A 13,166-nucleotide genomic window follows, 5' to 3' on the forward strand; every position below is an offset into this window, starting at 1 on the left:
GGCCACTCTGAGGGGGGCAGCACCTGTTCAGGCTCCGCCGGTTCTCCGTTGGGGTTTTCGTCTCCTTCTCTTGGTGGCAGGACCTTAGAAGCTCCAGCCTGGACTCTCGTCGTCCGTCAGCTCTGAGTGGCCAGCGTTCCCTCCCCGTGTGTGGCTTGTGCTTGCCTTCTCTCCATGACGTCTCCCATGGACCCGAATCCTGTCACCGACTGGAGCCCGATATCCATCCTTTCTCACGGTGTGTGCTCCCAGTGTGAGGACATACGCTCTCGGCCTTCGTTTGTTCTAAAGGTGTTACATGACTGTCGCCTTTCGCAGCCGTTTTCTAATAGGATAGGATGTAAGGCTGGATCTGACTTTACTTGTTAAGTATGGTTTTGCCACCAGGGACCTGGTTCCTTGTCTCAGACCCACACGTTTAGCTGAAACACAGTCACCAGTTCCCATCCCCCCAGCGGCCCATCTCCGGAAGCATCGGACACAAATAGCACCAGGTCAGCCCTCTCCCCTCTGGACACTCCACTCTTTCAAAAGCGGGCTGCGTCCTTGCCCCGGCCTTAAGGGTGACATAACCAGAACCCCCCGCCCCCCATCCCGCTCCCCTCCATCCCCTCTGGAAACCCCTACCTCTTCTCATCTTCTAATTGCATTATCAAGTGTTTGGCCCATTAATTCCTTCCCAGAGGACCGGCTTCTGGTTGGTTTCTAGCAAATCCTACCCACGTCTCATAAATCATCGTAGGAAACGCTACCGGTCCTTCTCCGTCACGGGGACTGGAGCCCTCCCGCTCATTCCCGGGCCCCTGCCGACAGCAAAGCAGTCCCTTTAGCTTCCTCCCCGAGCCTCCCTGACAGTCCGGCAGCGAGAGCGTTCAGAACTGGGCGCTGGCCAGCCTTTCCGCCAGGGTGTTCTGTGGCCCAGCTCGCTGGCACACGATCGGGTACAGAAACAGAGTGTCTCCAGGTGGCTAGAGGCTGAGACTGAGGGGGGAGGGGCATGTCTGCAGGATCCACTGCCCGATGTGATGCTCTCGTGTGACTAAACTGAGAGCCAGAAACTGAAGTCGAGATGTTTTAACCCGGGTCTCCAAAGCGGGGGAAAGGTCCCGGGAACCACGCGGTGACATTCCTACGTTAAAAGTCACCATCCATCTTCAGTGTCTAGAGTGCGCCCCCAATTTACAGATGAGGAAACTGAGGCCAGAAGGGATCGGTGGTTTCTTCTGACAAGAGTGTCCTATCTTATTCCTGGGTCTCGAGTGCTCAGCAGCCTTTCCGTTCATAGGGGACCAGGGCGCTCCCCGCGGAGGTGGCACTGGGCCTCAGCTCCCTGCGGGCAGGACCCACCGGGGTCGGGGCCGCCAAACGGCTGGCTCGTTTGAGGCTCTGAACCGGGCAGGTCTGCACCCACCGAGGGCCCTGGTGAGAGTTCACCCCACCTGGCTCTGCAGGTGAGCAGAGCCTCAGGTTGGGGTGCTGCCTGGCACTGCGGGCATGCGCCCAGTCTGCCCGGTCCCCGTGTGGTCACTGCAGGTCCCTTCACCTTCTCCTCAGTCAGATTCCCAGTGGCTGAGCCCACGGACTCCCTGTGGCTTGAAATCCGAGTGGCGGCTCCCACCAAGTGACCCTCACTATGGGGGGTGCTGGTTGTCCCCCCGGGTTCTCTTTCCCCAAAGGAGGAACCGGAGGCTCACGGGACACCTGGCCCCCGCGGTACATCTCGCCGGGGGAGGGGCAGTGATGCCCTCTAGGTCAGCACTTCTCTCACCTGTCCAGTGCCGCTGTCGGTGCAGGGGACGCTCCAGGCTCACCCCGAGTTCCAGGCGTCTCCCCGCGGTGCCCCGTCCTGTAACTACCTATGTCACCACAGGGGTGATATCCCTCCAAGAATCTTTGTAACCCCAGCTAGATCAGGCCTTAAAACCTTTTACTTTTCAGTGTATGGTTTATTGTCATCTCTTGCTTCCAATGGAATCTACGTTTTAATTAGTTTGGAAACATAGGTGTGATATTTTACAGAATGAGATCACTGCCCCTGTATTTAATTAAATGAACCCCATAAAAGTTGCGTTTTATCCGGGGGCGTAATTGACAATAGGCTGGATTTGCAATTGCATTAGCACTTACCCTGGGTCATTAGCACGTGAGATAGAAATAGATGGTGACCACGGGGCGCGAGTCCTCAGAAACCAATGTCTTCCCATAAAAAGACACTGATGTTTTAATTTGGAGAGAGTAGACCGTCCTTCCCAAATACCATATTTACACATACCCTGCCCTGCTTGCCCTCCGGCCCTGGAGACCTTCGCAGGGTTGCGGCTCGGAAAGGTGGCCAGGATGTGTGAGCGCCTCTCCCCGTGGGCTTTCTCGGGAGACGGTGAGAGTGGAGTCTGTGTCTGGGCTCGGGGCTCGGCTGGTGTCCCAGCGAGTGCGGGGGGGCGCGGTCTGGCTGTTGTAGTGAAATGCTGCCCACCGTGCCTGCCGTCTGACCACTTCTGACGCGCCTCGCACGCGCTGCGGCCTCACTTCTGCCCGAGGAGCTCTCCCGTGGGCACGCCAGGAGGAGACACGTCTCAGGAACCGCAGCAGGTGCTTCTGGGAGCGAGTGACAGACAGGTGGACAGGTGGGCTGTCAGTAAAATGTACCCCCAAATGGGCAAGCCCCCCGCTCCGTATTAGTCCTCAGCACGTGGGAAGGGGCAGTGGGCACGTGACCCAGGCGTCAGGGGGACCGGGAAGGAATCGCCCCACGCCCTCAGCACGATCGTCTGGTCTCGTCTCGTCTCGGGAGGCCTTCCGCTAACGGACACTGGAGTCCCTTAGTGTCACGTCGTATTTGCAGCTGTGCTGTGAGCCCAGAGACAGGCTGATTGGATTTCCACCGTAATTGCACCTGCATTCCAGAGCCTGCGGTGAATTACTTAAGCATTTAATTTATAATAAAGATGAACTTGGCAATCAGCATTTCTTGTTCCAAAACGTTCCACTTACTAGGCCGTAGAGCCGCCTAAACTGTTGTAGAAGCCGTCCGCTCCACTGGGCGATATTGCACTTGGCCGCCCGCCACGCGCGTTCCTCCTGCGATGGAGGCCGCCGCCGCCCCCTCACGAGGCCGCGGTGCTCATCCCGGGAGCAGAGGCTGTCGTTCTCGGTTGGCTGGCGGCGTGAGTCATCACCTCGCCGAGTCTCCCAGGGATGCCATTCCAAGATGACAGTGTAATAAGTGTTATGTGCACAAGGTAATTCAAAACAAATTTGGCTGCAAGAATGGATCGTCTGGGTTAGTGACTGCCGCCCCGTCTCATCGGCTGTTAGGAGAGCGTAATGATCCCGCGACGCCTTGTCAAGAGCTTGTGCGGCAAGCGGCGAGTCCGGTGCCATTTATCTGTCGTGCCCCTAACGAGTCGCTAGAAAGTCGAGGACTGGAGGCATTAATGTGGGTGTCGGTGGCCGGGGACACGAGGTGGGCAGGGAGGGAGCCTCTCCCTGTACAGGAGCTATTCAGGCCCCTGGACCAGGCTGCACTTTGCTCCTTTGATTTATAGATGATTGTCTCCTGGGAAAAGGTGACTGTCCTGGTAACGGGTCCCCATCGGCCCCCTGGTTTCTTAGTAAATTCTTATCCCTTAGACTAGCGGTCTCAACCTTCTGGCCCTTTAAATACAGCTCCTCATGTTGTGACCCAACAATAAAATTATTTTCGTTGCTACTTCATAACTGTAATGTTGCTGTTATGAATGTTATAATGTCAATATCTGATATGCAGGATGGTCTTAAGCGACCTTTTTATAAGGGTCGTTCGACCGCTAAAGGGGTCGCGACCCACAGATTGAGAACTGCTGCTCTAAACAATATTGCCTCTGTTATTGAAAGTGGTATATTCTTATGCAGGTCTTGCTGAAGTTTTCAGACTTCATAAAGAGCAAGTCCAACTCATACTAAAATGTTAGTGAGTGACAATGTCTTACTGTGCCTTCCCCACACTCCCTGCCTCTCCCTAAAGATCTGTATAATTAACTGACCCCTGTGAAAGGGTCGTTTGACCGCCAACGGGGTCGTGACCCACAGGTTGAGAACCGCTGGCTTAGACATTATACCCAGATTATTCCATGAAGCTTCATAAAGCCCCCAACCCTTCGGTGACATTCATGTTGTCGCTGAGACAGGGAGACAGAGAGAAGACAGTTACATTGCCCAAAGCCCCCATGCAGGCGCCGGTCATGCCCCGATCCCAGAGGTGGGTCCCTGTGCAGCCACCTGAGCCGGGAGGAAGGTGGGGGTCCCCTGTGTGTGGAGGGGCTTATTGGGATGTGTGAGGTGAACAGGTGTGTGGCATGCCAGACAGGAAACGGGTCGGTGTTCGCCCTGGCACTTATGAGTACACACTAACGGCATGCCTACTGGGAGAAGGTAGTGTTCATCTAAGGGGTTTAAACTCAGGATTAAATTGCCGTGCGAGTGATGTCAATTTGCCAGTTTCTCCGCAGGGAAGGTTTGAGAAGCGGGGGGACTTGGGGAGGTAGCTATTCCGCAGCACGGTCCCTATACCACAATCCTGTACTTGCCTTTAAGAAGCAAACCAACCACTCGGGGAAGATATGGAAGTAGTTCGGGGCCTGGTGGTGGTGTCCGTGTGGTACTGTCACTAGATGTAACCAAACTGCAGGACATGATGTCGTGTTCCTCCACCGTGGGGGGTATAAGGGGGGGAAAGTAAGCGGCTGGATTTCCGTGTTGCTGGGAGCGACTTCATTTTCTGGAAACGGTGCTGGCTGTGTGTCCTCTCGTGTGAGTTGTTCTGGACGTAGCCGGGGTGAGTGAGTTCTGAGGGTGCCACTGGAGAGAATCCGGGGCACAGCATCGACGTTCTAACCACCACGCGGCCTCTGTGGTTACTGGACGCTCTGGGAGAGGGCGGTGAGGACTTGGGGCGAGAAGGGCAGACGCAAGGGCTGCGCACACGCGGAAAAACCCAGCCACTACACTGCCTGCTGGGCTTCCCAAGCGTCGGCCATCCGAGCTCCTTGGAGTTACCGCCGTGTCCACCTGTGGCCTGTGAGTCCCTTCATATTTCCAACTGGCCTTTTAAAGAGAAACAAAAGGGTTTCATTTCAAAAGGAAGCTCCCTGTCACTCGCAGGAAAGGAGCAGTCACACCACCTGGCACACACTGGGGAAACGCGCACCATTACCGTGTGACAGTGTGATTAATTCCAGTCGCTGTCACTCCTGATGACGGCGCTGAGCCTGCAGCCGGGCCCTTCTCTCGGGCGAGATGACGCGCTGGTGTTACAGACATTCCAGAAGGAAGCCAGGGCGTCCCGCTGGGGATCTGGTGTTGATGCCACATCCGCAGACCTGCCAACCACCCCTCCCACCAGGCCTTCTTCTTGGGGACCGGAGATGGAGGGCGAGCGCGGGGGACCCGACATCCCCACGTGCCCTCCCGCTGGCCGCTTGCACGTGAAAACCGTCTTTCGGGTTCTGCTTACTGAGCATCGTGTCTCCCCTCAATATTTCGACAGGTCAACGGCAAAGACTTATCGCGAGCGACGCATGACCAGGCTGTGGAGGCGTTCCGGACGGCCAAGGAGCCGATCGTGGTGCAGGTGCTGCGAGAGTTGTTTGAACTTCCCGGCGCCGTCGGAGGCGCAGCTGGTGGACGCGGGCACCCAGACCGACATCACCTTCGAGCACATCATGGCCCTCTCCAAGCTGTCCCCGCCCAGCCCGCCTGCGCTGGGGCCCTACCTCCTGCCCGAGGAGTAAGTCGCACCCCGTGCCTCCCTCCAGGGTTCCCGTGCTGCACTCTCTTGTTTATGGAGGCGATAAATTGAATCCTGTGACATATTAATTACTTTATTATAAGCCTGGAGCAGAGTTATTCAAATTATATCCTAAGAGCAAAATTACTTACTAATGTCGTAAAAGTTGTTTCGGGATAAGATTTAATCACCGCAAGTGGTGGCGGGAGGGGATGCGGGCGGTGCTTCTTATAGACACAAAGCGAGAGGCCCCACAGGCGTACCCACGTGCCCCCCAAGCTGGGAAACAGTGCGAGGTGTGGGTGACGGGCCTGGCTGTGTGTCCAGGACCTGCTGCCTGCCCGGCGGGCCGGTGACCGCAGGGGCACCTCACAGCTGTGCCTCTCCCTGCAGGCACCCCTCGGCCCACGAGTACTACGACCCCAGCGACTACCTGGGCGGCGCCCACCAGGACCTGGACAGGGAGGAGCTGGAGCTGGAGGTGAGGGCGCTGGTGTGGGGGCCACGGGAAAACTAGTCAGTTCTCCAGACGCACAGATGGGGGCTCCCGGCGAATTTCCTTCCAAAGAACAACCGCCCGCTGTTCCAAAGGCACCTGAGAAGCAGACCCCGGGGCCTGGGGTCCTCTCAGTACCTGCAGCACAGAGGCCAGTTGGCATTACACGGCGTCTGGAATCTTCCGTCCTCTTTGGCCTCCGATAACACATAAGGGCAGAGCTATGGATCTGCTGAATTTCTGCGGCCCAGGAGTCGGTGGGCAGCCCTGTTGGGGGGCGTGGCGGGCCCTGCGCTCGGTCACCTGTGCTCGAGTGTGAGCGTGAGGAGTGGTGACTAAGGAGCAAGGGAGGCGCTCACGGCAGTGCCAGGAGGGTGCGCGAGAGCCAGGAGGGTCGGTTATGTCACTTCCCACGCCCGGAGCAGGACTGGCTGCCCTGTCTTTTGAATATTTCAAATAATTAAAAAACACCTAAATGCTGCTCTGGGGCCTGTGGCCGGGCTCCGTTGTGGGGGGAGAAAAGCCTGCTCCACGTCCAGGCGTCCAGCGGGAACGAGCCCCGTGGTGTCCCACGGGAGGACCGTGCGGAGCGTGTGGGGACGTCCTGGGGGCAGGCGCACAGGGGGGCGGTGTTCTCTCAGAAAGCAGGCGGGATGCCCCACTCACGTCAGTGTCAGGTCCCTGCTCTTGGGAAACCGCTTCGGGGTAAAAGGGCGATGCTCGCGCATACCCCAGAGTCGAGCACCAAACTCACCCGTAAGTTTTTCACAGGCTGAACACCTGCTCTAGACAGGCCTGTCGGCAATTCCGAGAGAAAGCAGGCATCTGAGGAGGCTTTGTCCTTCATCTACTGTTTTAATTCCCCATTTGGTGCATCAGTGGCTCCTCCCCAGTCACCTGGGCTCCGCTGACGTGATTCTGACAGCAGCCAGGGGGCACTGCTTCCCCCAAGGCCTGGGGTGGCGCTCCTCATGGGTCCCTGGAGTAGGTGACAGGGCACTGGGGTGTCCTGGGGCGGGGGGTGGGGGGGGCACAGGATGCCCAGCCTCAGCCTCCCAGGCACAGCATGGGCTCCTCCAGATCCTTCCCTGGTCAGCCCTGAGTGCCCCCCGGCCCCCACCCAGTCACCTTCTCAGGGCCCTCCCAGTGTCAGGGGGACTTTGCACCACCACCTGCCCCAAGCCCTCCCAGCTGCTGCACAGCCCCCGAGGAGGCGACCCCTCCAGGCAAAGCCCCTTTCCCCGACCCCACGGCACCACCTCCTGCCTGCTTCTGGCTCCCCCAGAATCCATGCCCACAAGAGCTGGGCTCTGGTCCGACTCATTCACATTCCTCCTGCCTGTGCCACACTGGCCTGGCATGGGCACCAGCAAATACTTGCTGAATGGAGGCGTCAGGGCCGTGGTTCCCTATCCCGAATGGAAGGTGAATGGAAGGTCAATTGAAGGTGAATGGAAGGTCAATTAAAGGTGAATGGAAGGTGAAGGAAAAAGCAGCCTTTTAGAGGCAGCTCTACATCCCACCTAGCACCTGCTGAGAGAAAGTGTTGAGATAATTTAAAGAAACGTGCAGAGCAGCGTCCTGGACCAATAGGGAAGAGTTGTGACCCGCCTTCCTACAGGTAGATCAGCCATCACCCCGGTCCTTGGGGCCCTCGGAGGAAAGTGCCTGATGGGGACAGGACCCGGAGAGCGTGGCTCCCGCGGGGGAGGGGCCTCTTCACTCTCTTAATTGGACTAGCGTTTCAGTCGCATCTGAAATGTCAGGCGGAGCCGCTCCTTGTTATCCAGGGATCCATCTACCGATAAGCCACAGGTCCCGAGCGAAGGCTGTAACCCAGCACGGGCCGTGCATTATTCATCCCATTCGATTCACGGTCTTGGGAAGCGTGCCTCCGTCGTCACGGGCAGATGTGTGACCACCTCTGTGCCGCGGTGGTGTGCTCACCGTCAGAAGCAAACGTTGAGAATGTGCAAAACCCTCGATAACTTCGGGGAATTGTCACTTCCCCCGAGTCCCCAGATACCATGTCTGGTTAGAGATTGTCCGATAGCCGCCTTCATCCCCCTGGCCAGCACCACAGTGAGGACACAGTCCGGGACGCCGTGATGAGCTCCGAGGAAGCCGCTAGAAAGAGGCAGAGCTGGGATCTGAGGTCGTCACAGCCCCGACTCTCCCCCACATGACACTCCTCCGGGCACTGGAAAGGCAGAGGTGCTGGGAATAGTCAGGTCGTGGCGGTGCTCATAGAACTTGTCAGGGTTTCCCATGATGCCCCAATAAAACGTGAGTTCTCACGGGGCCCTCGCTGGTCCAGCCTTACCATCCGCCCCTGGTCCTGGCACACAGAGCGTCGGCCCCCCTGGGCCAGGACCTCGGTGCCTGATGTTCTGCCTCACGGCGTCCATGGCAATGGGCACCCTGCCTTTCCCAGGGAGGGTTAGGAAGTAGCTGCTACACAACCGCTTTGAGCTTCACCCCAAAGACAGAACCCTCCTCACCCCCCTCCACCAAGAGCCTGGAGGGAAGCATTTGTCCCCAAAGACAGTGGCTCAGAGACCCCAACTCAGAGCCCCTCCTCGCGGGTTGTTGAGCAGATAACACTAAATCCAGACCCAGGGGCCTGCTGCAGGGAGAGCGCCCCAGACAGCCCTTCCCATGGGCAGCAGCTGCGGCTGCAGAATCATGCCTGGTGCGGGCTGCACCCAGGAGAGGGCAGCGAGGCCGGTCAGCTCGCTCAGGGCCCCAGTACTTCCTCCCGGGCCCCGACAGTCACCAGAGCTGACTTCGCTCCATGTCAGGACCAACTGGCAAATACGGCTGCGTCCCCTGTGCTCAGGTGTCTTATAGTCGGGCTCTCACCTTATTTAATTTGCAGGACTAGCGGCTGAAAGTAATTTCCGGACTATGACTATGACAGCTGCTGTGGGGAGCAGTCATTGCTGCGATCGCGTTACCCCCTTTCTCAGATCACTTTCCGTGTGATCTGTTCGCAAGTTCTGTCCCTGTGAATAGTAAGGCAACACAGCCTGCAGTCATCTAACCAAACGCATTGAGGCGTGAAACGGCCAGACGGTGGGGAACGTGGAAATATTCTTATCTGTGGCAGACGTGGAAGGAATGCTTTTTAAAACCCCCGACCTCTTGATGTTGAATGAAATATGGGTAATTTTTCTTTGCGGGGATCAATAGAATAACTATTTCCAAAATGACTTTCTATTGACTGAAAGGTCAAAAATGCCGTGTGCATTGATCCTGAGTCCATAGTCGCTTTGGGTTTGGTAAGTTAGCCCCTCTCATAGTTGGCTGCAAAGAAAACCAGTCCATCATTTAAACGACCTATTTTTAAAGCACCTGAGGCCCCGGCGGCCGCCCCGCGGGCGGGGGTCTCACGGGGCCTCTCTCTGCAGGAGGTGGACCTGTACCGCGCTAACAGCCAGGACAAGCTGGGCCTCACGGTGTGCTACCGCACGGACGACGAGGACGACCTGGGCATCTATATCAGCGAGGTAGGAGGGCAGCTCTTCACAGCCACCACATCGGGACCAAGAGGGGGTTTTTCTTTCTTTCATGTGGTAACCAGCCCTAACTCTGCCTCACTGAGTCCCTTGGAAAGACACAGACACACTTCTCTGTCCCTTTCATCACACCCCATGGAGCCCCATCTTTCCTGGGGTTATGTTCTACTGTCGGCACAGATGGCGACATTGCCCCGGGGAAGCCTGCAGACCGGCCATAAGATGTTGGTGTGTGCTCCACCCCGAGGGAGCGGCCGACGCTCATTTCCAGTCTCGTGTTCTGGGCCGGTGGGATCCCTCCCACTGCCACGTGTTTCTCCTTCCTTTGGGTAGAATGTGTGTAGTCGAAGTCATATAAGTTGCATGGACTTCAGAGCAGGTAGGCAGAAGTTGTTTGATCTTCTAGGGCAGTGGTCGGCAAACTCAGGAGTCAACAGAGCCAAATATCAACAGCACAACGATTGAAATTTCTTTTGAGAGCCAAACTTTTTAAACTTAAACTATATAGGTAGGTACATTGTTATTAACTTAATTAGGGTCCTCCTAAGGCTTAGGAAGAGCCACACTCAAGGGGCCAAAGAGCCGCATGTGGCTCGCGAGCCGGTTTGCCAACCACGGTTCTAGAGAAGACTGCACAGCCAGTGACCCCAGTGCAGATGCTGGGAGCTCACGTCTGCAGGCACGGAAACCGTTCTGTCGGGAACGGAACTTGTCTCGATGGCATGAGCATGGGTGTGTCGGTCCGGCCCAGTAACCTTCCCTCTGAGTTCATATTCTCCGTCCACCACGCTCCAGTGGGCCTGTCGGCACTGCCGTCAGGGTCTCTTTCCCACAGGCAGTCCTCGTGTCCCAAGTATACTTCAGGTTTTGTTTTGTGGGGGGTTTGGTTTTGTTTTTAATATATTTTTATTGATTTCAGAGAGGAGGGGAGCGGGAGAGAGAGATGGAAACACCAATGATGAGAGAGAATCATTGATCAGCAGCCTCCTGCACGCCCCCCCTCCCCCACCAGGGATGGAGCCTGCAACCCGGGCATGTACCCTTGACTGGAATTGAACCCGGGACCCTTCAGTCCACAGGCCAACGCTCTATTCACTGAGCCAAACCACTTCAGTTTTAAAGTTATTTTTTCAAAATTTATTAGAAACATTTGGTAAAATAATCGAGGCACGGTTGCTAGTCACCGTAGTGATTTTCATTTCTCTGCAGCAAGAGTCCGCTGTGCCTCACGTCCCCGAGGCTGGCAGGGCCAGGACACGGGGCTGTGGGACAGGGTTGCCAGGCAGGGACCAGAGGACACGCCCTGGGAAGTGCTTGGAGACGTGGACCGACCCATGTTTGCTCCCTGGCATCACGCGGGTCCTGTGTAGGCACAAGCCTGGCTGTGTCAGCGCCTGCCTTTGGGAAGGGCTGTTGTGTCCGTGCGCGTTGAACTCTCCGCCGGGTGCTGAGATGGTCACTGTTTTTTCCAGATCGACCCCAACAGCATCGCGGCCCAGGACGGGCGCATCCGAGAAGGCGACCGCATCATCCAGGTAGGTCGGCCTCGCCCCTGCCCTTCCGTGAAGATCAAACTGGTTGTAGTGACAGCTCAGGGTTAAAGAATGAGGGCCACAAACCAGGGGTGTAGGGAGGCCAGACGAGTTCACTTAGTGGGTGAAGCCCAGCCCTGGACAGTAAATGCACAGGGAGTGGTGAGGACAGAGACAGTGGGGACAGGGCACCCCGTTGAGAGGGCAGCGCCCCACACCCCAGCAGGAGCTAGCTCACCTCGTGCTCTGAGCTGCTGTGCTTCGATCTGTCGTGACATTCCTCACCGTGAGTGATTTTGTCATTTTCCACTGCTTATTCGACATTCCTTTAACCCAAGACTTCAACCCAAACCTCGGCTGCTCAGGGCCCCCCATCTTGTGGAGTACCCCCAAACCTTCAGGACGGCTCAGCCTTCCTGTGGTTGCTGTGGGCTTCCAACGGCGTCTGCCACTTAGCATGGCCCCCTCCTCTCAGCCACCCCATTTCTCCTTGGTAACCGAGATCCATCACCCCAGTCAGCCCTCCACGGGCCTGTTGGGCACAGGCGTAAGGAGTTGGTGGGAGGCTCAGTGGGACCAGCCATGTCCCCTGGAGGAATCGCCCACCCTGGGGCTGACACCTCCAGACCAGCAGAGCCCCAAATTCTGAGGACAAGAAGCCGAACTCCTGCGGGAGGGTTACCAGGGGTGATGGTGAGAGAGCCCCCTCTCACTGACCATCTGTCCTGCCTGAGGCTGGGACCCAGACCCCCTTTACAATCACATTTCCTTCTCTGCCCTCAGCTTCCATAATGTTCCCATCAGACCTGCCACTGCTGCTTCTTCCGTGTTACCCTAAAACACCTGTAATAACCCTTCATGCTTCCCCTTGTACTCCTGCCCGAGTCTCACGTCTGAGTGAGTTGCTTACCTGTTCCTCTTCACACGCTCCGTTCACACAGCCTCCACGGTGCCCTGGCCTTGGACACCGGGGCTCCATCCCAGGCCAGCGCTGCATGTGTCCAGGCACGGCCCCCTGACAATTGAGCATTCTCTGCAAGCTCCGTGGACCTTCCATGTCCTCGCCCCAAGTGGGTAATAGCTGGAGCAGCGCAGCGTGATTCTGCGTGATCTACTTCTGCGTTTGTCCACCCTCCACCTTCTTTTCTCTTTTTTTAAGATTAACGGGATAGAGGTACGGAACCACGAAGAGGCTGTGGCCCTTCTAACCAGTGAAGAAAACAAGAACTTCTCCTTGCTCATCGCGAGGCCTGAGCTCCAGGTGAGTCCACTTCCTGGGCCTGTAAACCCAGAGTCCCTGTCCCTGCAGAACACCGCCCAGACAAGGGGTGAGGCGGGCGTTTCCTGGAATATAGCAAACAACAGGCAGACTGCCCTGGGAATGTTTTTCCCCGAGGAAATGTCTTTTCTTTAAAAATATGAATGAGTTACATGAGAGCAAGAGCACTCCCCTCTGAGGCGTGTGCTGGCTGCCGCTTTTTTCTAAACCCAGAGTCCCTGTCCCTGCAGAACACCGCCCAGACAAGGGGTGAGGCGGGCGTTTCCTGGAATATAGCAAACAACAGGCAGACTGCCCTGGGAATGTTTTTCCCCGAGGAAATGTCTTTTCTTTAAAAATATGAATGAGTTACATGAGAGCAAGAGCACTCCCCTCTGAGGCGTGTGCTGGCTGCCGCTTTTCCCCAGCTGGACGAGGGCTGGATGGACGACGACCGGAACGACTTTCTGGACGACCTGCACATGGACATGCTGGAGGAGCAGCACCACCAGGCCATGCAGTTCACCGCCAGCGCGCTGCAGCAGGTAAGGCCCGGCTGCCCTCGCTGTCCTTGCCAGGCCACCCCCGGCCCTCGCCC

At 56.9% G+C, this 13,166-nt stretch overlaps 1 protein-coding gene across 1 annotated transcript in view; it reads left to right on the plus strand.

Annotated features, from left to right (window-relative positions):
• The window catches only part of LOC102756990 (E3 ubiquitin-protein ligase PDZRN3), a 103,468-nt gene that overhangs the window by 85,476 nt on the left and 4,826 nt on the right, over positions 1 to 13,166 (plus strand). Inside the window, 7 exon segments of the mRNA XM_015568308.1 lie at positions 5,525 to 5,619; positions 5,621 to 5,764; positions 6,158 to 6,245; positions 9,671 to 9,769; positions 11,251 to 11,313; positions 12,470 to 12,571; positions 12,997 to 13,113. Of these exon segments, the coding sequence (XP_015423794.1) occupies positions 5,525 to 5,619; positions 5,621 to 5,764; positions 6,158 to 6,245; positions 9,671 to 9,769; positions 11,251 to 11,313; positions 12,470 to 12,571; positions 12,997 to 13,113 (708 nt within the window).

Source organism: Myotis davidii, unplaced genomic scaffold (genome assembly GCF_000327345.1).
Source record: "Myotis davidii unplaced genomic scaffold, ASM32734v1 scaffold663, whole genome shotgun sequence".
Classification (NCBI taxonomy): domain Eukaryota; kingdom Metazoa; phylum Chordata; class Mammalia; order Chiroptera; family Vespertilionidae; genus Myotis; species Myotis davidii.